We start from the raw sequence: 24,341 nt of genomic DNA, 5'->3' as shown, positions 1-24,341 counted from the left end.
ATTACAATGGTTATGAAAATGCAAATTCTCTTTTACTCAGTCCATTGAACTGGAAATAGTCTGAAAGCGCAGATTTTTCAGCGGTGGCTCTCCAATTCCAATTGTATTTCACAAGAGCAAGCAGTAGACCGGGTCTGTTGGTAGATAACATGAAGCCCAGCTCCTTGCCTATGGCAACCTAACTGTCCTTTTTAAATCTTGAAAAGAGACAAATTTTGCTATGTGAGTAACTGAAAATTTCATTTTGTAACATAAGCTGCACTGCCAATCAAATCTAAGGCCAATACGGGTTCCTGCACAGACTTATGTCTTTTCCCCTTGGGTAATTTCACACATGAGTACATGAGCTGGCTGAGCTAACGGAGCTAAGAACAAATTTCTCTCATTATCTTTTATATGGCAAACAGACATTTCCACTTGCTTTGATGAATTGATCAAGACACTGAGCTTCTTTTCATACTGCTATTTTCACCTCAAATATAGCAAATGAAGTTCACTATGACCAAGTGCAGAAGTTGCACTGTGAGATGCACATACTTTCCAGTCAGCAGGAGTATCATAAAGAGTGGATGCTCAGAGAACTATAAATCCACACAGTGCTTTCTCCTGAATATTATATATATTACTTCATTACTAGGAATGGAAGCCAGTATCCTAGTCACAAGCTAATAGCTCTCTCTGGTGACTCCCTCAGCTCTGCTCCACAAGGATCTGGCAAAGCTGTTCTTAGTCTTAGACTGTGACTCACTCAAACTGTTACTGACTATTTTTGTCCCAGCCTGAGAGAGAGATGTCTTAACAGGGAAGAAGGGATGCTCCCTTTGGGATTCACAGTCTGCCCTGTTTCTTAGTGGGAGAACAGTCTGCTTGTTCAGCCCTATTTACTGCTGTCTACCCTCAGGTGTAAGAGATAACAGACCTGACCTTCAGTTCATTACTGATCCCAGGTGAGAGTTATGGGCAGAGTATTTCCAAGGGTACCTAGACCTCTTTCCAGGCAGACTGCAGAACTAAGCCCTGGATAGGTGATGATACACCTTTGCCATCAACGGAAATTGTGGTTGCCATCAACAGTGGACTACAGTATTTTATAACAACCAGAAGGCACCAAACACCAGAAGGGTTGCTATGATTTTCCAGGCTGTGTCCTAACAGATAAAATTCTCCCATTTGAACCTTTATAGGTCCTGCCAGATCTCCCAGATCTTTAATCTAGAGACCCTATCTGGAGGGGCCAAAACCACTGAGATATGGTTTAGCATGTCTTCTCAGCTTTTCAACTGTAGAAGCTTGAATGCCCAAGCAGAAGTGTTGGTTATCCTGCTGAGAAAGATAACAAGAGGTGCTGGCCATCTTCAATAATGATGATAACTTCTGGGCAGGGAGTCTGTCCATTAGCAGCAGGATCACATTATCTTCACACTTTTATGACTTGAGCTATTTCCAAGGCAAACTGTGAGGATATAGTTTTAAGTGATGGCTTAAGGCCCTATCATGCGCTCTGAACTCAGCTGGGATGCAGAGTGAAATTTGTAGGTAGTTCCTCCACATATTTTTTGATTTCTTTCCTGTCCATTGGCAGTCACGTAAGAAGCTACACGAGATGAAAGAGGCTTGAGCTGCAGAGTATGTCTCAATCCATCACTGTTGCTTATGCCTGCCAGAACCCAGAGCGAGAAGAATCTGGTTTGCTTCAATGACAATGAAAATCTGACCTCAGCCTTCTTGCTATTCAATCAAAACAAAGAAGTTGGAGGAAGTTTTGCCTTTGTCATTCACACATTAGAGAAAGGCCATACTCCTCACTCGCTGCTGCCTGCTTGCATCATCAGTTTGCTCTGTCAGATGAAATGCTGCCCGTTATTGTTGCTAATCAACTCTGAACACTTACACTGAATGACAAGTGTTGCATAAAAATTGGGATGTGAAGTAAGCACATGACACATTTTCTGTATCCCCCCCCACTTGATTTTCAAAGATCCTGTTCTGGTGTTCACATGTTAAAATGCAGTGGTTCAAGTCTTCTGTTGCATAGCAACACCATCTTCTCCCTCCCTTGTATGGTATTTGCTGGTGGACACAGTTTTACTGGTAAGAATGTGGTCATGTAAAAACTCCTGAAAAAATCAAGTAAGCAACAATAGTACACATCAGACTGGAAATACTTCCTTAACTTTGTGTGAATTTTTTTTTTCTTTCTATGTATAGATTGTCAGGGCCCTGAGCAATGTCGCAGCATTTCCAGTCTCACGCCTCCCCAAAGGTGGCCCATGGAGTTGTGATCCAGCTGGACTTCAGACCTGTCTTGCCACTACAGACTCATCTGGCAATCTGGGCTCTTGGTTACTGCCTCTGGTCCGTCCTGGCTCTCCTTGCTGGGCCCTGTGCCGAGCATCGGGGAGGCTGGGCTTAAAACAGCTCCCAAGTGATGGAGGAGGAGGCCTCCATGGCGGGATCATGCCCAACAGTGCCCTGTGTCTGCTGGCCCTGAGCCCAGGCAGCCAAACCCCCAGGAGCTCACGTAGATGCTCAAATGGTCCCTTTAAAGAAGAGTCTGCATGCTAGCAGATCTATTAATTAACAAATAATGGATCTGAGTGCTACTTTTCTATTCTATAACACTGCACAACAAGGAAGAGCTATAAAGACCCCCTTGAGAAAATTTAGAGGCCCTCAATCTGGCATAGTTTTTGTATAAATGCAGATCAGTTCTTTGCAAGCGCTTCTTAGATGCTGAGGTTATGTAACAGGGAGAAAAAGGAAGAGGGAGTCATCAGAAAGCTATCAGCACAATCCTGTTAAAATTTGGGAAACTTTATAGCTTTCCTGGAATTTATTTGTGTAATAAAACAGATTTATGGGCAAAATTGCTGGCATTTGGAGACAATCTCCAAGTTTAATGCAGGTAGCTGCAAAGCAAGTACTGTTTTTGCACAGAACTGCATGATTTCATGCTTCTCAAGTGGTATCATTAGAAAATGTTCATAATAGACTGTCCTTTATAAATACATGCCTGTTAGGGCAATGTGTTTGTGTGAAATGGCTTCTCTTCCTTTCCTGGATGCTGGGAGAGATAAGAATGTTGCTTTCTCTCCCACTTCCTTTTTTTGCCTGTTCCACCATTAGATTTGGAGAAAAATGAGCCTGTGTTCAGTAACCCTGCAGTATCAACAGTCTGCCTAATTAAAAAGTGTAAGGTAGAATGAATCCTACAAGCTGTTTTAATCCTATCTTATGCACATAGAAAAGGTTTTTTTATGAGATGTTAAAACCAGTTATACTAAACTGCTATAATTTCCTGTGAGCACCTTTACTCTGGTGTAAGGAGGCTTCATTTTGGTTAGTTAATCACAGAATCGCTGAGGTTGGAAGGGACCTCTGGAGATCATCTAGTCCAACCCCCCTGCTCAAGCAGGGTCACCTAGAGCACATTGCACAGGATTGCATCCAGGCGGGTTTTGAATATCTCCAGAGAAGGAGACTCCACCACCTCTCGGGGCAACCTGTTCCAGCGCTCTGTCACCCTCACAGTGAAAAAGTTTTTCCTCATGTTCAGATGGAAAATAATACCAATCACTTTGCAAAAATACTTTAAGATAAGCTGGGGGGAAAAAAAAAACACTCTTACAAGAATAAGGTCCACATGAGGATGGGGTTACTCACTCAGTAAGACAGAGCACATCAAATTTAATCAGCACATAAAGAAAAACAGTGGTAGAGCAGTTATCCTTTTAAATATTCTTAATACTAAAAAGAGGAGCACAACAGAGATGCTTATAAAAAACAAAAACAATTCCCTCTCCCTACTTTTATCTTTTAATATTCTTTGCAGTTTGTTTTATCAGCTGTCTGTTGCCATGTGTCTTTCTGTTTTTGTGTGTAAAGATTTAATAAAGTAGCAGTTGTCTGCTGTACTTGATTTCATATTACTGTATTTGAGGCTAATTGTCTTCAAAACTAAGGTTGTAATTATTGATTCATCTYGGATCCTTCATTAATCTTTTTTCCGCTGAATCTAACAATATATTCATGCAGTAATGCTCTCTTAGAATGGTATTCTTTATCTCAACCATACAAATGGGAAGCTTTCCTATACTGAAAACAAGGAAAATGCAGCTGCAATTCATTACCCTTAACATCAGTGACTACGTAAGCTGTGTGGAGAGAGGGTGATACTGCTATTCTCATTAGGATTCAGCATGGTCCAGTGTGTTTGCTGCAGGCAACGCAAGGCAAAATGTCAGGAGCTCCAAAAGCTCTGAACTGAGTCAACTCACTACAGAGGCATCCAAGGGAATCAGAACGGAAAGCATGTCCTAAGCCATCAAGTCCAGTCCCCCAACACTGCACACAGCCAGATCATATATTCCATCCTGTAAATATGCTGTGCCCTCCTGTGAGCATTAGCAGGTTTTTTGTCCACACGCCCTAATCTATTGAAGTCTGTTCCAAAATGTCCCTGCTATGACAGCCAAAAGATCCCTCTAGTTTCTATTCCAAATTTCTAAAGTGTCATTTCTACCTGTAGGTTTCTAGGTCAGCATTGTTCTTCAGCTCAAATAATTCTCCTTTCCTCCTTGTGTATTTATAGGTTAATTTATATGTGTTTAGGTATCATATTCCCTCCCAGTCTCTCAGAAAGCAAAGCTATGCTACATATGACAAACATTTTTTAGGATAAGCACTTTCAGCATATTGCTGGAGGATGCACGCTTACTCTGTCAAGGTTTGGAGCAGGTAAGAGAAAAAGCTTTGCAGATCAAAAATCTCAGCAGCCGCAGCTAGCGAACTGCTGYCCTAAGACAATAAGCTGTGTTATCCTATGGCATTAGCACTTCTCTGTCATTASTAGACACACTTAGACTGATCCGTTTGGAAAGTCACAGTAGTGTTCATGTTCCTCCGATCTGTTGTCACTGACACAACCTTGCACTTTACACTTCATTGCATTTCTCAATGTCATTCAGTTCTTGTTGTCTGACATTTCAATCCTTCTTTCTACTGAAGATGCCTCTCAAATGTATGTCTCCAGTCCCCTCTTACCTTTCATGCCAAAGCTACTATTACAGTCGATCCATAGCCCTGGTCTTCAGATCAATTCTTCAGGAACATCACTAGTTCCTCCCAGCAAGCTCCTCCCAGCAAGCTGTTTCCCTCTCAGCATATTGCTTTGTCCTTTATCCTCATTAGCCAGATTCTTACCTATCTTACAATCTTTATAGTGCTAATTCTGTTCTTAAGCTTAATTGACAATTTGCTACATCACATCATACAAAGGCCTTACATCTAGATCTACCATGTCCTCTTTCGTCTAGCAAAATCTGTTAATTTATCAGACAGACCTCAGATTAGACTGGCATGATTTATCTTTGGTGAACCAGGCTGCATTTTATCCAATTTCCCATTTATCTCCATGTCTCTATTTCTCCCTGGTGTCTACTTCTGATATAGTTTATTGTCTACTCCATATACAGGTCACCCAGTTGTATATATTGGGACTGTGTATATTGCCAAACTTGAAAATATTCAGATTCTTGTGTTTTATTTCTAGTTCAGATATAGTAATTTCCATTTCTATTAGCCATTGTGCATTGTCTTCATATTTATCTCTCATCCTTACTGAAAGTGAAAGAAGGTAACCATATAGTTTCAGGGTCAAATCAAAGGTTCTTTAATTTTGTCTTATGCTGTCTCAGCATAATGAACCTACTTTTCTTCATATAATAGCAAAACTTTTAGCTGTTTGTTTGTCTTGCCTCTTCACTGTCAAATATGGTTTATTTTTTATAGCAATTAGACTTTATTTCTATTCTTTCCTGTTCTTTCTCATCACTATTGTATTAGACTTTTTGGGGGATTATTTTCTATTCCTTGTTTTCTCTCTGTTTATTTCTAACAATTTTTGAAAGGGATTGTTTGTCCAGTTATATCTGTAACTCTTCCCTACAAGTTCTTCTCTTGTACTTAAATTACAAAGTCCAGATTACTTTAAGTCAAACATGGAAAAGCTGTTTCAAACCTCCTCCAGACTGAGCTTTTTGCAACAATGTTTATGGGGCTTTGAAAGCCCTGGAAGAGCAGATAATATTACTTGCTAAAATTAACATATGCTGGTGATTGGAATAACTCTGGAGGSTAGATCAAATTAAGTCAAGCTGCTAAGTGGTAGTGATGATGACGAACGTGATTCCCTGGTCATAGGTGTGAAAGGTTCCAGTTTAACAGGAGGGGGGAGTTTAGACAGAAAGGAGATGCTTTTATGAAGAAGACTTTCTAGGAGAGACTAAAATACTACCCTGCTTAGATTGAAAGCAGTCTTTTGATTTTTTGTTTTCTGACTGGCATTAAGCCTGCATGTCAACCAATTCCTTTATTTTGGCAGGAAATACAAGCTGATTTGGAGACTTTAACCCTGTTTGTCTGCAGCATTCATTGACTTGGCTGGCAGGAGGAGCAACTGGACTAAGCACTTACATTCAGCTAGCTAACCAAAACAACAGTTTTTCTTCTCCTCCACCAAATAAAAATTCTTGCCACACTGTCAGAAGTTACTTAGGACATAAACAAGTCTCTTCCACGCCCCCGGSCATGGCAGCTCTCGCACGTTCTGCATTACTAAATCTTGTAAATTCCTCTCTCTAGCTATCACTGGAGAAATTCATTCTTTTATCTATTTTACACGGTTTTCTTCCAAATGGCTCATGGACCATGTAGGCATGCCCATGCATCATTCTTAACACTCTTCCTAAATATTTCTACTTTCTTTTCTACTTGCTATTGGAAACAAAGAATTATTCAGTTCCACAGGAAATCTCCAAATTTATAATACAGCTATTGCATTTAACCTCTAGCATTTGCTTTCAAAGATTAATCTATATCTCTCTTTGGGGGACTTTTAGCCTTTATTTCCTTATGCTAAGGTGGAAATAACATTTGATTTGAAGAATCATAATTTGAAAATCCTTGCAGATTTTCAATAACTGAACAATATTTAAGCTTTTGAATGCAGCTTCTGCTTTGCTGATTCATGATTTTTTTTTCAGCTGTCTCCTCTGGCTTGCAAATTATTGCTGAGGTATGTAACTCGACTCATTCATTGTACTCCCTTGTCTTCAAAAGTATGCTTGCATTGGAAAATGCTGAGGTTCTCATTTAATTTAATTTTTTTCACAACTAATTATGAACCTGTCTTTTTCACAAAACCTCTTGGTCTTTGTTTTCATATTCACTGAGCTACCATTTAGAAAAGGTATGTGGTTAGTAAGATCCAGCTCTTTAAATAGTATGTCTTTGTTATGTTTTTCTACCTGTACTGTTTCTTCAAATAGAGTAAAAGGCAATATCAAAAATAAAAGGTTAGAGGATGAATATGTGGTTGATAACAGTGTTTGTGCTATAATATTTTTTGCTGTCTGCAGTTCATTCAAACACTTTTCTTGTTTTCTGTTGCTATGGTTTTATCTCTCCACTGCCCCCCAATTTTTTTTTATGATTTCCTTTCAAATCAAGCAAAATACATGAAATAGAATGAGTATTAAACATTGCTTGATTTAGGCTGAGAAGTTTGCTAAACTGATAATTTCAAATGCTTTTCCTGTAGATACTGTATTAGAAATTTGGCCTTTTGTTGAAGCTTTATCATGTTAAGAATTAATTATTTCAAATAACAGAAAAAACTAAGTAGAACACGAAAATTTCAGTTAATATGTCTGTGTGTTCATAGTCAGTAGAAACTATGAGCCCTTCACCTTTCCTTTCCACAWGACTCTTCACTATTTTTTCCAAAACACTACTTCTTTCCTTCAGAGGCTATGGATTAAACTTTATAGTTTAATCTACAGTATATTTAAGAGTTCTCTGAACAACTATGTTTCCTCATATCCAAACACAAAACTAGTCCAAACAAGGTATTTTGAGAAGACTCTTAGTTGGCTCCAAGTACTCAAAACCCATTGCTATGGTACTTGGTTTTTTGCCTTTCTTTAAGTTAACATTATTAAAATGGATATTTGCCAAATGAAAATGATTGATGGATGGAGGCATTACTACTAAACATAAATATATTATCACATCTACTCCAGCATCATTCTGTTGCTTCCCATTTGCTACTACAGTGCTCACATGTCTCTGATGTGTTGCTCAGCCTGGGAGCAAACATGGGGACAGACGAGGATAGTGGGATGCCTCTTCTGGCAGTGGACAGCAATTACTTCAAAGTACATGCAAAATGAAACAGCATCCTGAATTACACACAGCCCCCAGCTCCCTAACTGTTTCTCACTAGTTCTCTAACCTCCTTCTTTCCTACCCCAGCCACAAAATCATTGAAGACTTGGTGGACTTGGTATTCTGCATGGTGTTTAAAATTCAAGCCCCATGATACTGATGTGAATTACCTTCTTCAAGTAGTTCAAGTGCATTCCTATTTATTTATCCATATTTAGCTACTCCTCCAAAGACAATTCTTAGAATTCTTGACCATGACACTTAAGAAAGAGTATTTTATAATAATAATAATAATAATACTAACCCTAAGCATAACATATGCTATGTAGAGAAGTGGATATGTTGGAAACTTAAAATCCTGTGGTTCCTCTTCATTTTGTTTAAAAAATCAGAGGAAACCAATAGGTTCTATGTTAGGACTTAAGACCTGAGTTCRTAATTTCATTTGAAAATCAACAGTTTCACACTATGAGGTAAGTAAACACCTTTTCCAGTACATTATAGTTCAGAGCACTTAAATGGTTCATTGCAATGAAGTCTGACCATCAATTTAAGTAATTGTCTAGGCAGATATACTGGCTCTTTTCTTTCTCTGGAGATTGTCTGTGAACAGGATGATTTTATACATTTGCTTACTACAGTTAACATTTAAACTCTTTTTCTCATTTCATGTATTCTTTTGCGTAGTCAATATCCATYGGGCAATTTGCTATCCAATCTGACCAAAGGCAGAACTCAGTCAGTCACATAGTAGTGTTTTTTCTCCACAACCAGTTGGATTCTCAGTATAAACTGTTCCCTACTTCAGTCTGAAATTAGTTCCTCTTAGTGAACACATGAATTTCAACTGGTCTCAAACTCCCCTTATATAAATGAAAATTTACTTACATATACCTTATAAAAAAGTATTTTAAAAGAGCATAAATGTAGCAAATTGAAATGCTCATTTGAAATTGCATACAAATCTTTTAACATTTTAATACTTATGCTATGAAGAAACGTGATACTGAGATGTAAAAAGATTTCATTCAGATGTTACATGCTGGAACACAGAATAGAAAGGGGAAAAAAATGGGAAAGAAAAGAACTATTATGAGCATCTAATCGTTGATACTAAAAAGCAAAAACCATTCTATGAGATGACAACCAGGTGTGTGCAAAGTGCAGAACAGTGGTGTTGTCAGTAAACCTTGTTAATCAGGTATTCACAAAGAATATTAAGACATCTAAATTATACAGTCAACAGAACATAAACCCATGCACAGGTAGGTGGATGAGCTCCTTGCTATTCCCTTGCTGTAATTATGAACTATTTCTGGCTTTTGTTCTGTATTTTTTTTTAAAACGTCCTAACTTGAGGTGAGAATTAAAAACAGAGGCACTTTCAGGGACTGAAATGCTGTATTTGCTTCTCTTGTGAAACACCAAAAGCTGTTGTTTTTGAAACAAAGTATGATGGTTGGAAATTCTGGCAACTGCTGACTGCAACTGCCAGGATTATCTTCATGGCAGAAAGCTCCTTCTTGGTACAGAGAGTCTGGGGTTCTGGGATTCCTGATGCAGAACCAATGTTCCTCCTCTGGCTCCCAGAATCGACGAGCTGAGGAACTCACGTTTTCTCATGCCTGAGATCTTCCAGTCCCAGCATATCTGGCCTTTCAGTCTGCCTCATGAGTTTGCTTTAGAAACTCTAGAAACTTTGGAAACTGTGCTCCACTGCAACCTATCAGATGAGCTGGAGAAGGGCCTGCCCATGTTTCTCTGGGAGAATACTCAAACCAAGATGTTTTCATTTCGCATTTCTATTTTGATAAGAAGGCATTTCCAACAAAAATGTATTTTGCTGGAAAATTCCTAACCAGCTCTGTTGTGAGAAGTCTTTTAAAACAGGAGACCAACAATCCCAAACTGAAAACTACTTACAGCGCTTGAAATTTATGATGAGTACTAGCTCATCTGAAAAAATGTTCTTGAAACTGAAGCCTCCACCTCACCTTCTGCAACACAACTGCCACTTCTTATACACTGTTTTTTGATGGCTCCAAACTGGTGCCTAAAGAATTCTGTGACTAAATTCTGTGACTAAAGAATTGATTGCAAGGCAACATTGTGAAAGGAAGAGAAATCCTTTTGATAAGGCAGTATTTTCAGAAAGCTGCCATATCAGGGCTATGTTGTTAACCATCTACTATCAGACCGTGCAATAACTTGGTAGGAAGCATTTCATTTTCTAGTTTGCATTCTCTTGTGTCATTTTTCTTCTTTTTTTTTTTTTTATTGTACACCATCCTGCACCCTCAGACAAAAGGTAACCTGATGTGGTCCTTTTTTATCACATGAAGATAAACAGACACATCTAGCACACAGACACACCTAACTCCCTTCCACTTCAAGCCACCTCTTCAAATATGGACACTTGACTTTTCCTCACAGAACTACTTTCTAATTGGTTATAATTTGGACAAGGAAATTAAAATAATTAAATTAAAAAATATTTGAAAAAGAAGCTTTAAAAATGCCACTTAGATAAAAGGCATACACACAATACAGCTTCACAACAACTGAGCTGTTCAGAGGGAGTCCCACTAAGAGAAAAGTTCACATTTTGGAAAAGAAAGGGAAATGTGCCCTTAGGTTTCTGCACATATCAATGGCACAAACAATTAACTAGCAATGATGTGATTTATCATCATTATTATCAAAGGTTCAGCAACCTTCACTAGAATACAGGCCCTATGAGATTAAATTCCATTCAAACAGAAAGTTTATGGGTCAAGCAGTTTGCATATCTGATTTCATAGGGGAAATATCCTGAAGTATATGACTGAGGAAGTAATCCTGTAAAATCTAGTTGTTTAGCTTGTACAGCTTGCTCTGCTTGAAATAATGATAGTGCCTGCAGCACAGACACCACCACAGTCAAAGTTTAAAATATGTAGGTGTCAAGCCACTAGCAAGTGTCAGTACAAAAAACTCTTACTGACTTCAGTTTATACTTACCTTTGAGTATTACAGATGAGCACCAAATTTGAAGTATTTCCTCGGCCTTGGTCAGATGATTTAGAAAAATTAGATGTTTATGAATGACTACCAAGCAAAAACCAAGCTAACAAACAAACCCTCCTCCTCCAAACTTTCCTAATTTAGGGTCTGAATTAAAGCCCATGGAAGTCAGCAGAAAAGCTTGTACCAGCTTTGGTGATCTTGGATCAGATTGGTAAAGTACACTCTTTTAATGGACACTCCTAATTCTTCTCCTGCATTTGTAGTAAGGGCAAGAGCCTCATCTCAGTGAAGTCTATATAAATCCACAGTTCATGGGCATTGCTTAGGACCTGTGCCAGCAAAAATGAAATTGAAAACTAGCAGCCAACTCGTATCTCCTCTTCTCCATTATGTTAAAAAACACTCTCATTTATAGAATGTTTCTTGATGTAATAGRAAGGTTATCATCTGCTCCCTTCCAGTGGAGAGACTCTGCTGTTATAATTAACATTAAAAAGTCATCTTTAGAACCATCAGTGAGGTGTCAGCTAGCATCATTTTAGGTCTCTAGTGCTGGAAAGGTTTTAAATATCTTGCTTATTTGTGCAGCCAAGTGCTTTGTCACTGTTACTCTCCATGATTCTAAATCGAGATACCTGACTTCCTTGATTTATTATGTAACATATGCATTTTCGTCATTTGGAAATTGTCACTATATCCAGAAACTCTGAATTTTTATAGCTAAACCTTGGATAAAATAATGAATGAATTTGCCAAGGTAGAATATAACTGAGTGTGATTGGCTTGCTAGGTAATGATATAATATAGTGTGACTGGACCTGCTGGTGCAGAACGTAATCAGTATGCATGCTCTAGCAGGTGGAAAATATAAAATAAACTGTTTAGATTATTTAGTGAGACCGCAATTTGCTTAGAATGACTAAAGTACAACATATGGCTTRCAAATGAAAAAGCAAATGAAAAACTCACATTAAAATAAAGCTAAGACTGAGACTAAAACATCAAAATGAAGCTTTCCAAGCTTTTTAGCTTTCCAAGCTAAAAAATAACAGAAGTTGTGCACAGTTATTCCAGTCCCTTACAAATCAGCCCTGAATTTCCTAGCACTAGTGGTACTCGTGTATTCATGATGAACAAAGGCTATTGCAGCCTCTGATAAGGCAAGGACAGTTTTTGGAGAAAGGGAATAATGTTACCTCAGAACCTTAAATTTCCTCTATGCTATGCCTAGACATCCCTGTACACAGCATTCCTCACATTTATAATGCATCTTCCCATTTGAAAGGCTCCACAGCTGTTTACCATCACACATACGGAAAGCATAGCTGAAACCCAGCTAGCAAAACAGCCCTTCAGATCTGCTGCATGGACTTGCCAAGAAGCTTCCTTACACCAGGAGGGCAGTGTGGACCTCCTGTCTATGTGTGGTGGGAATAAACCTTATGTAGGCTGGCTCATCACGGCCCTTGAAGCTCGAGTACTCCAGTGACCACTGACGTTCATAGAAACCAACAGACAAGGCAAAGCCCAAACAAAGAGACGAGTTTGATAGAGATGAGATGAAGATGTAAAGTATTATATTACAGGATAAAAAAATTAAAAAAACCAATATGATGATTACTTCATTTTTATGTTTTAGGTCTCTGATGGCCTTCCTTTTCAAGGCAGGATATAACTTAATTTTGTTTAAGAAGAAGGTGAAATGATAACACATAGCCAGGAAAGTTTTGACCATCCGGATTGTATAAAATAAATAAATATGATGAGAATTAAGAAAAAGAAGACTGAAGATGAAGATACAGAGCTGTATACATAGAAGTTACCTCAGTAGCCAATATTCAGCCACAAAGAGGCCAGATATCTTTCCCTGTCTATTGGAATATTTGAACTCTATTATTTATTAAAGAAGAATAAAAATAGACTCCAAGAGCTTTTATTTGGGGGATGCAAATAATTTTAAGAATGGTGCACCACAATCTAGGCATATAGCCAGTATCTATCGCAAGTTGAAAGTCATAAATCATTGCATTTTAATACAATATATAATTAACATTTTGAATTATCAGCACATCACCAGAGCTGTGTCCATAGACCAACGCCTGGGAACTGTTCAATGAACTACAAAGATATTGGCATATAGGGTAAAGAATATAAATGCGGCTGTTTATAAACTTGCTGTCCTCTATGTCATAATGTTGCAATTCTGTATTATAAAAAGATGAAATGCTAACTAATCAAAACACTTCAAGTGTAATCTTCTCCTCAGTTTGGTTTCAGAGGCTCTAAAAGCCCATTTAAACTCATTTCCTACATTTTCCATGGATTTTCATAGATTTACTGCTATAGGTGCAATAAACCTGTCTGGTGATAAAAGTAGCAGCACATGGGAAAAATCATAACTGTTTCTTGAAAGCCTCATAAAATTATATTCTGCAAGGGGCACCAAACCACTCAGTTGATTCTAATTTAGCATAAAATCATTTGCTTCCTAGTGAAGTGGGGCTTTGCCCATTGGTCAGTGCAGCAATAAGCAGAAGGAGCTGTATATCTGAAGGAGAGGTACAGCTGGGCTGGGAATGAGACGCTTTTTTTGAATCCAGAAAACAAGCAGAGTACACAGTCTTAGGAGGGGAATTAATACAGATCGTTTAATGCCAACGTATTAGACTTCACTATTGACTGAAAGTTGCACACTTCACAGTTCTACTTCCTCACATAAAATGATATCTGATAGTAAACCAGGAAAAAAAGGAGGAGGTGACCTGACTAAGGATAAGAACTTGGTAACTAAAGAAATAATTAGGTAGGCTTTTTAATCTGGACATTCTCTAAATACAGCCTCCCTTTTTTAATTCCCCCGCCCTATAAGCTTGAAGGGCAAGAAAGGAGACACTGGCAGCTCTGGAGGTTGCTGCTACATTTCAGGCAAAGGCCCTTCCAGAAAGCCCTGACAAAGGTCTTCTGCTTGAAAGTGCTTTGGCTGAGAAGAACAAAGGAGCAACACACAAGGTTATACAGATTGCAGGATAAGCACAAGTCATGAAGGAAAAACAGAGATGAAAAAAGTAAATATGGTCTTTTTGGGTAACATTCCCAGGAGAAGCAGGGAGACATCTTAAGAGCATTTCATGAGGTGCTGGAGGGACTCTTCCTGCTCCTTGGCTTGGAGGGACAATTTCAAGAAAGATAAATTCAAACTGGATCAGGTGCAGAGAAGGACAGTAAGGTGATCGGGGAGACAGGATGGCTCGTCTTAGGAGGTAAGAATGAAAGAGCATGGCTTGTTCTGACTAGCAGGCTAAGGGCTGAGAGGGATATCAATGGAGCAAAATGCTAAGGAGACAAGGGGATATTTTATGCTAAAGAATACTCGTGGCACAACAGCAAGTGGATCAAAATTAGCCAGAAGTAAATTTATGCTGAAAATAAAGTTTCTAACTGTTGGAGCAGTGATGCTCTGAAAGTCGTCTCTCAAGGAGAGCAAAGGAGGAAAAAACCTAAATAGGTTAAAGTAAGAGTTTGATAAGACTTTATGAAGACTGTGTAACATGATGAATTGCAGCAGAAAGAGATCTTCAAAAAGTTTCTAAATGGAGCAGTAAGGGAGGGAGAACCCTCAGCTACTTCAGAGGTGGAAGTCAGTCAGTGTATCAGGGTAGGTGATGAGATCTTGTTTTACACCAGAAAATCTTTCAGGTCTGAGCCTTCTGTTCCTGTGGATTTTTTCAGTAGGGGTCTTAAAGGGAGACCGAGGTGCTACTGTGGTAGACAGCTGACATGAACATATAGAAAGACAGACTGCATCAATAACGTTGAAAACACTGCCTTCTGCTAAAACACAGAAATTGCCTTCTGTAATTACAGACATAGGGAAAAGCCAAAACCTTTCCTGCACCTTCTGCCTTCTAGATGCTTGAAGTTCAAGCTTTAATTTTGCAACACCGCCTTTTTTGTCAGGCTTGAGCAAAGGTGAACTCAAAACTGTCCAACTCCTGCTGCCTTCTGAGTCTCTCCCTCTAACAGAGTTTGATTTTGCTAAAACAAGACCACCACTATTTTCGGAATTAAATTTGTCTTTTATTATATAATATGGATTTTTTTTAAGAAAAACTGGACCAATATAACTAAACATATTTTGCTATGGGAATCAAATAACATTATTAACAGGGGATAACAATTTTCAGCTAATACCTAATTTCAAACTTTGGATTTGAAGTGTGCTGCGGAAAGAACTGGGAACCAAATCACAGTGAGACAGCAGTGTCTGTGAACCAGCAGACAGCTGCTACAGTGTGTTTTTGGTGAAGTTTTATTTTCTATATTTGTTTTTGTTTTGTGTCTGCAAAAGCCTTAAAGCCATAGGAGCAAAAAAAAAAAGGCAATGGGGAAAAATATTTTTGTGTTGGACTCTGAAGCTTTCAGCTTTCACTACCTCAGTCAAATTCATTCACACATCATTAGTATCATGAACTCTGATTTAGGATCGTTAGCCATTCGGTATTTTAAGGCTTTCATTTTTCTGCCACTTCTCCTGGCCACCGTTTAAGCTATCAAGTAACCTCTGTCGTGTGAACAAATGTGGGTACAAAGCAATTGCTTTCAGCATCCTGATGTCACTATCATATGAGGGCCACCAAAGGAGAAGCTTGTGAATAATGCAGTGTAATTCCTTGCAATTGGAGACCAAACTTGTGACTATGCAATCCAATGTTTTAAATATTAGATGACCAGAGAGAGAAAAGTCTAACTTCAACACAAATCTGCTGCACATTTTGACATTTTTACATTAACAGGCAAGCCATTGGGTTAGCTAGGAAGAAAGATGAAATTCATGTACAGTTATAAGTCATAATTTCATAATCAGCATGAAATGACACAACCTTGTTACTGTGTAAAAAAAATTCTATGGAATTTTTTAATGCTTTATAGAGTACCTTCCTTCCTGCTACTATGCTGGATCTGGTCACAGCAATTGAAAGTTACTTCTGATGAGTAAAATGAAATTAGTGATTCAGTTGCTGCTATACAGCTACTCAAATCTTAAAACCCGTAACAAGAAGAYTGAATTAGCAATTGGAAATCAAAGAATAAAATTGGCTTTGGTGTGGGAAACATGAAGTATAAAAAAAATCTGCACTTTTACTGTGTAGGTCTAAAAAAACTTGGAGGCTTCTTTTGTTTCGTTGTTCTGCATTGATAATTCTTTAGGTATACAGTTATTACTCAAATTTCAACATACCTTGTAGTGGAAGAGGAATAATCCACAGAAAAGGCTGTACAGATCAGCTGTGAGTAGGGAGAGGTTGACAGCAGTAGCACTGGTTTTCTTTATGACCACTGGCATGAAGCTGTAGAGCCCAAACATACAGGCACTAAAGCCAACATATAACAAGCCTGGGGGGAGAGAAACAAGAAACAAAGCGATCTGTCACAGCCTGCTGGAAGGACTCATGTTGTGAGGAAGAAGGCCACGTTCTTAGAAAAGAATGAAGAATGCTTTTTCGAAAAACACTGATTTAAATTATTAAGATGCACATGTATGTATGTAGACTAAGAGCAGCATTCTAAATACACATGAAAACAAGTGAGAACCATATCAACACTGCAGTGGACACAAGGTCTTCAGGCCTGCTCTCTCTGGTCGCCATGATAGCTGTGCTGTTTTTAAAACGGTTTCTTATATCACTAGTGAATACCTCACATTCAATATTAATTTGAATGAAATGGCACATTCTGAGCTGTGAAATCTAGTCTCTTAAGGAGCTGAATGTCCCCAACACCCTCTGAGTTGAGCTGATTTGGGGGAAGCATGCTACATTTTGTGGGAATGGGCCCATAAAAGGAATGCAAAAGTATTTGCAGAGAAGTTATGAACCAGTGGATGAATGTGCAAGGACGGCACTAAAGTGATCAAGGTCCTAGTTCCATTTTGCCACTTGATAAATCACTTCACAGTTTTGCACCTCTGTTCTTCTACCACTTTTTGTCCATCTTCCTCATTTATACTGAAAGCTTTCCAGAGCTGAGACTATTTCTTCCTATATGTTTACAGAATGCCTCACACAATTGGATTGTTAGACACTAATATAATAAAAACGCATTACAGTAAAAATCTAATTGCATTTTAAAAACTAAATAACTTACTAGGAAAGATTTCCCTGCTTCAATTATTACTTGATAAATCCCAAGGAAATTAATCAATATGAAGTTAAAAAAATAGCAAACACTTCACTCATCTGCTCTTATGCAAATGACAATTCTTATGCTACTGTGTGCTGCAGAATTCCCAGCTGATATATGCATGAGCCTAAATTTAGACTCATGCCAGCTCTTCAGAGCTTCTTGTTATCGACTAAAAGTTGCAGAAAATTTGATTTTCAGAGTTCTGAAGGGAATTAGCAGAAAATAAAAAAATAACAAAGCCCTGATGATTCTGTATCTGCTTGTGGATCCACTTATTTAAAAACTCTTTAAGAAAAACTATCTAACGGACAAAATCAACCCCCTTTGCTGGGTTATGCTCTCAACTGATTGTATCATTTTATGGTATTGTCTTGGTGCTCATATTCTTTGGCAGGCAGCTATGTGCACTTCACAGGCTACCTTTCCAAAGGGCATTTCAGTTGCAGTGGAAAATTGCTTAAACTGTAGCCGCCCTGTCAGGGGTGAATGTAAAGTAGCATTTCATTTACATCTTAAAAATACATGTAATACCCATGTAATGAAGAGATACAGGAAATTTTAGGGGGCAGGTTGTCCAACCTCTTTTAGACACCAGCTTTAGGATAGTATGGTCATGTCTCTGCTGCTGATAAAGGGAGTCTGTTCAGCTAGATCAGATGTCCACTTCCTGGATATCTGAAGTTGGTGAAAGGAATCCCATCTTGTCTGTCAGTGCTCACCCTAATGAATAAGGTCAGCACCTGGCCTGGGTGGTGTGAATCCCTGAGAAGTGTCTGGGTTGGGCACTTAGGATCATAGGATCATGGGATAATTCAGGCTCGAAGGGAGCTCAGGAGGTCCGTGGTCCAACCTCCTGCTCACAGCAGGGTCAGCTGTGCAGTCAGACCAGGTTGCTCAAAGGCTTTGTTCAGTCAGGCCTTGAAAGCCTCCAAGGATGGAGACTGCACCGTCTCTCTGGGCAACCTGTTTCACTGCCTCACTGTCTTTCCTTATACCCAGCCTGAATCTCTCATTTCAACTTCTGCCTGTTGTCTCTCATCCTCCTGCCATGCACTGCTTTGAAGAACCTAACTCTGTCCTCTTGATAACCTCCCTGCAGGTAGCTCCTCAGAGGTCCCCTTGAAGCCTTCTCTTCCACAGGCTGAACAAGCCCTTTTCCCTCAGTGTCTTCTCTCTTGTCTTAAGACTGCGCATCTTTGCACAGACGGGCAGCCCCCTTGGACTGCTCTGAAGTAGCCTGAGTAGCACTAAGACTAACATAACATACCTTGGAAACTTCTGTTTTAGCTTCCTGAGAGTGCTGGTTGAATGTTGCTTGTTTTAGCCTTGACATTTTTACTCCAAAATGTATTGTTTCATTGGCATGTAATGGGATTAGTTATGATTTATTTAAAATGGTTTCTTGGAATAAAGACTTCAGAAATATTCAAACTCTCTGTAACAAAGGACACTTCCTTGGAGACCAAACTGGCTTTTCTCTTAAACAAAACTGATGTTTGCTTATTTGTTATTATTTCATGTATCACTCTACAAATGTGTCATGGTCTCATATGAAACCACAAAATCAGCACAGTAATCATTTCCCTTTAGGTCAGATTGTCTGCAAGTATTAATACTCCTACCTTCAAGGATTTAAACAGAGCTACACTGATTTATACTAACTACAGAGATGATGCTATGTATCAGGGGAATTTCCAGAATTAAAACCAGAAGGACCACAGCCTATTTTAAACATGACATCTAATAGGATGGCTTTAGATCTTTATATTGCAAAATCATTTGCATTTTACATCGGTTGAAAGGTAGTTCATACATTCTTAATGACACAGTTATGGCAGACGGCAACAGGCCACCCTGAAGTTATTTATTAGGTTGCCTGCTGTGACTTTATTGTGATCATTCAGAAGGCAGACAATTTAACTCTGCTGGACTGCAGGTTTAAGCCTGCTGCAGTGGATAACCATTCAGGGCAAGCAAGGCTGTGTACACCCTGACATAGATTTGTCAATCACTAYGTAACAGTCTTACATCACTGCCAATGTTATGGAAAAGAGACAAAGTACAGTGGAAGCCAGGGAAGAACACAAAACTGCACATAATTATCACTGTTTTATCATTGTTCAACTCAACCACATTTCCAGTTATTGCTCTAACAAAAGAAGTACAAATCTATAATACTCTTGCCAAGATTACTTTCTCCTTACAAAGAGAAGGGATTCTTCATAATTAGTGACTAACTTTGGATGATATTTTAATGGCATCACAGAGCATGAAGTATGACTTCATTTTAATGGCACATTTAACTAATATTGAGTTATGACAGAACTCTCATGGAAGTATATATGGCATTTACACAACTAGTAGATTAATTCACTATGACTATTGCTAGTTCCATCAGTACCAGATTAATTATGTCTCTGTGCTCGTTATCATGAAGTATAAACAAGCACTGATGAAGTTATTTTAATGATCTCAGATTAAAGAAGTCCAATACACTTCCAGTATGCAGTGGAGCTTGTTTCTCAATAGATACTTTAAATTGATTTGTCAAGTATTTTACAGCTCAACCATTAAAGTTTCCAAGACTTCTAGGTGCAGTGTTTTGTGACAGATGCACTGCTTTTTATTAMGGTTTAAGATGATGAGAGGAAATGGTGAACAAAGCCTTAGTGAAACAACAGTGTATCCTGTAACTTGTATCTCCTGTTTTCAGGGATTCCCCATATAATCAATTGTCTTTGCACACTTCTGAGCTGCTTTTTGATGCTCATTCTGAGACTAGGTAACAAGCTATTGTCAATGGATTACCATAGCTTGAACTACCTTGCTAATTATATCAGCTAAATACTATTAGTATTCTTTTATTTCTTCTATTATCATAGATACTAAAAGAGTATTTATAGGGATTCACCTTTCCTAAAAGGTTGATTTGCTTTTAAAGAAAATAATTTGTTAAACTAATTAGAAGGGAGTCTTAGATCATAAACCCACCTTCCAAACTGAAATGAGGAAAGGCAATTCACTGCATATTGAAACACCGTAAGAGCTTCATTGTGCACGATGCCACCTAAAACTTGTCTAAAACACACATCAGCTATATTCCATCAAAACTACTTGGAAAGCAATTAACCATTTGCCTACGGACATGGAAAAAGAGTTTACGGGGCTATAATATTCACAGCAAGCATTTTTCCTGTTTAGTTTTTGTTAGGTTCCATTTTCTTTCTTTTGCACTCACTGAAAAAGCAGGCTTTTAATGACCACCTCATTTATTTGTCTCAATGTTGTCCTGAATCTCAGAGCTGGAACCCCATTATTGTTTTACTTCACTGCTGTCTGGATGATTATCCCATAACATTCATATGCTTCTCCAGTGCCTAACCTAATGGTGCAAGGAAGGCATAACATGGCAAAGGGAGGACAGATCATTTGAGCAAGGTTATGAGGCATGTGGTTCAACCTTTGGCAGTAATGGGTGAAAAGGTCACAGACAGTGGCTCCTGTGCAACTTCATTCCTGCCTCCCTTATTACTGGCTGGCTCCATGTGTTCTTCAGCAACCATTTTCAATGAGGYATTTTCTTACCTATTTGCCAATCCCAGGGAACTTTCAACAGCTCTTTGTGTTCCATGATTGCACTATAAGAGAAGAGAAGGCAAAATTTTATGGAAGAGAATAGAAGTTAAATTACTTCCACTCATTCAGTTCGAATGCTGGACAAAAAACCATAAATAACCTTATAACAAAAAATCTCTGTAGGAACCAAACTCAATCAGACTTAGCTAATCCATTCTGGCATTATCCCTGTGCCTGTGTGTTTGAAAGATCTTCAGGGCAGTAATCAGACATGATAGCATACAGTTTGCCCTGGTTTATTTCCGGCTCTCTGAATATCTACCCAAAAGTGTCCACCTCTCTGTATGTTCAATCTTCTTGTAGTTTTCCGACTTAATATTCTGAAAGCTTTTGAACTTTAATGATTATTAATGTATCTGAGTTATTCACCCTTCAGAGTGGCTCTACAGTGTCAAATAAATAGAGAGCTGAGCAAATCACTGACATGACATGGCAGATATCATAGGCTGGCTTTGGGGAGAACACTGTGATTTGTTACACATTGAGAGAGAGATCAAATAGTCACAGCAATGAAAATCAGGAAACAAAACAAAGGATAGGCCAAGCTGCAAAATGTCCACTTTCAACATCTTGTAAATATTACATGGCACATTAACATCCAAGTCCCAGATCCAGAAAACTCTAAGGAGGCAACAAAGTCACGTCTTCCCAATCCAGGGAAGCAGAGCCTTGGAGACCAGGATTCTCACCAGCCAGTTCTTCATTCAGCTAACCACCTTCTCTGATCTGATAATTCCTGCTATGCAAAACTCTGCATGCTAGTCTGGGCACTATTTTAAACAAGTATAAAACATGGAATTACACAGATTGAAAAACAAAGTCTCTAGTTCAAAAAGTGGCATGTCGGAGACCAAGTCTAACAGTAAAACTGCAGGAACTCAATGCCTCCCAGATTAATCTTGTCTAGAGAGTTGCATCCTGGAAATTCTAATTTACTTGCTATTGATGTGTGGCAAATCTAATACTGGGTATAGAATAATGAGATTATTTAGTCTGCAAAATAACTAAATTATAAGTGTCTTTGCATGCGTAAGGTATATGCCTCTTTTTTATCAGCAATTCTTGAGAAATGTCACGAAAACAAATGGTAGCATCTCTTGCTGTTGTGCTGGTAAGCAAAAATTTGTTATAACTTAAATATACGAACACTGCTTTCATACCATTGCCTAGCCAATACAAAGGAAGGATATGACAATATACTGTGGTGTGTGATTCATTATGGTCTGTGAAGCAAAGAGGGGTAAGAGCACCTTTGCTAGACGGCTTCATTTAGTGATGCTACATTCATTGCATGATGGGACCACTATCAACTTTGAAAGGTTGTGGTGACTGGAGGAGGTCCTTGATGACCAAAAAGAGAAAAATGTCACACCAGTTTCAAAAAGGGCAAGAACTATAGCCTTGTCAGCCTTACGCTAGCCTTTGGGAAGATTATGGAACAAATCTTCCTAGAAGCAACTTCCAGGACATGAAGGACCCAGAGATGACTGGGAACAGCCAGCACAGATTTTTCATACCTGACCAAACTGACTGCCTTCTATAATGAGATGACTGGTTCAGCAGGTAAGGGAGAGGGGATGGAAGAGAGGTTTCCCATAGTATCCTTAGGGATTGAAGAGGTATGGACTACATGGGTGGGTTACCCATAAGATGGGTGGAAAACTGGCCTCAAAGAGTAGTGATCAGCAGATTGAAATCCTGTTGTCAACTGATTACTAGTGATGTACCTCAAGAGTTGATACTGGGGCTGACACTGTTTAACATCTTCATTAACAGCCTCCAAGATGGGGCAGAACGCACCCTCAGAAGGTTTGCAGAGGACAACATACAGGGCAGCAGTAGATACACTGCCATTCAGAGGGACCTAGAAGGGAGAAATGGGCTAACAGAAGCCTCATGAAGTTCAACAAAAGCAAATGAGAATTCCTGGATCTGGGATGGAATAATCCCATGCAACAGTACAGGCTGGGGGCTGACTGGATAAAAACCACTTTGCAGAAATTAATTTTGGAGTCCTGGTGGACATCAAACTGAACATGAGTCAGCAGTGTGCTCTTGCAGCTGAGAAGGCCAAGAGCATCCTGGGCTGCATTAGCAAGAGTGTAGCCAGCAGGCTGAAGGAAGTGATTCTTCTCTATTTGGCATTTGCGAGACAGCAGCTAGAGAATTCAAATTTTAGGCTCCTCAGAACAAGAAAGACACTGACAAATTGGACGAAGGACAATGGAATTCCATCATGATGGTCAGGGGCCTGGAGCACATGGTAAGAGGAGATGCTGAGGCAGCTGGGTTTGTTCAGCCTGAAGAAGAGAAGGTTAAGTGGGAGAAGGGGGAGGGGAGAATATAGTTGCTGTCTTAACTACCTAATGGGTGGTTATAGAAAAGATAGAGTCAAACTCTTCTTGGAGGTGTGCAGCAAAAGGATGAGTGGCAATGGACACAAGTGGCAAAATGGGAAATCCTGATTAGATATATGGAAAAAATTCTTGGTCAAACACTGGAACAAGCTGCAAAGAGAGATTGTGGAATTTCAATCCTTGGAGCTATCCAAAACCCAACTGCACAATTTCCTGAGCAACCTGACTTAACTTTGAAGTTAGCTTTCAGTTGCTTTGAGTAGGGGATTGACCTAGATGACCTTCAGAGGTCCCTTACAAACTAAATTATTCTACAGTGCTGTGATTCCATCAGGCAGTATTATCTCCTCATTTGCTGGGTAGTTGCTAAACCCCTAACTCCTTGTCAGCTAATTTCTTCTCTCATTTTGATAACCTGTTCTTTCTAACTTTAATCACATTCAGCCCACTAATCTTCACTTTCCACARTGCCTGGGTAGTTAGCCAGCTCTTTCCTTTTCTGTTCACCCTGACACCTTAGCCCATCATTTGTCCAACAGGCACTGTCTGGCTTTATTTCATGTTATATTCTAATATCAAACACCATTGCTAAACTCTTCTAGGAAACAACAGCCTACTTCTTGAAAGGCCTTTTGAAGACACAGTCCTAATGCCAAAACATGAACTAACACGAATCATCTATACTGTGCTGTGTAGATATTTGTATATACACAAGAATTAAAAGGCAAATTAAATGCCTTTTTACTACTATTTTATTTTGATATCAGTGCACATCAATAATGGACACTTATTTGTGGGTGCTCTTTCATCTTTCCTACATTGAATATTTTCCTACACACTTTTCATTATATTCTCCCTTCTTCAGAATTATTGCATTGCTCCCTACAAATCCTATGAAAATGAGACCTACATCTTCAGTGGTATTAATGCATA

At 38.8% G+C, this 24,341-nt stretch overlaps 1 protein-coding gene across 1 annotated transcript in view; it reads right to left on the bottom strand.

The window, feature by feature from the left end:
* The window catches only part of SLC35F1 (solute carrier family 35 member F1), a 106,772-nt gene that overhangs the window by 5,670 nt on the left and 76,761 nt on the right, over window positions 1-24,341 (bottom strand). The window contains exons 5-6 of the mRNA XM_026065948.1: window positions 21,001-21,053; window positions 16,472-16,626 (exon numbers count right to left, since the gene is read on the bottom strand). Of these exons, the coding sequence (XP_025921733.1) occupies window positions 16,472-16,626; window positions 21,001-21,053 (208 nt within the window). The remainder of the gene's footprint in view (window positions 1-16,471; window positions 16,627-21,000; window positions 21,054-24,341) is intronic.

This window comes from Apteryx rowi, unplaced genomic scaffold (assembly GCF_003343035.1).
Source record: "Apteryx rowi isolate R43461 unplaced genomic scaffold, aptRow1 scaffold_235, whole genome shotgun sequence".
NCBI classification, from domain to species: Eukaryota; Metazoa; Chordata; class Aves; order Apterygiformes; family Apterygidae; genus Apteryx; species Apteryx rowi.
This window is presented reverse-complemented; position numbering and strand designations above follow the sequence as displayed.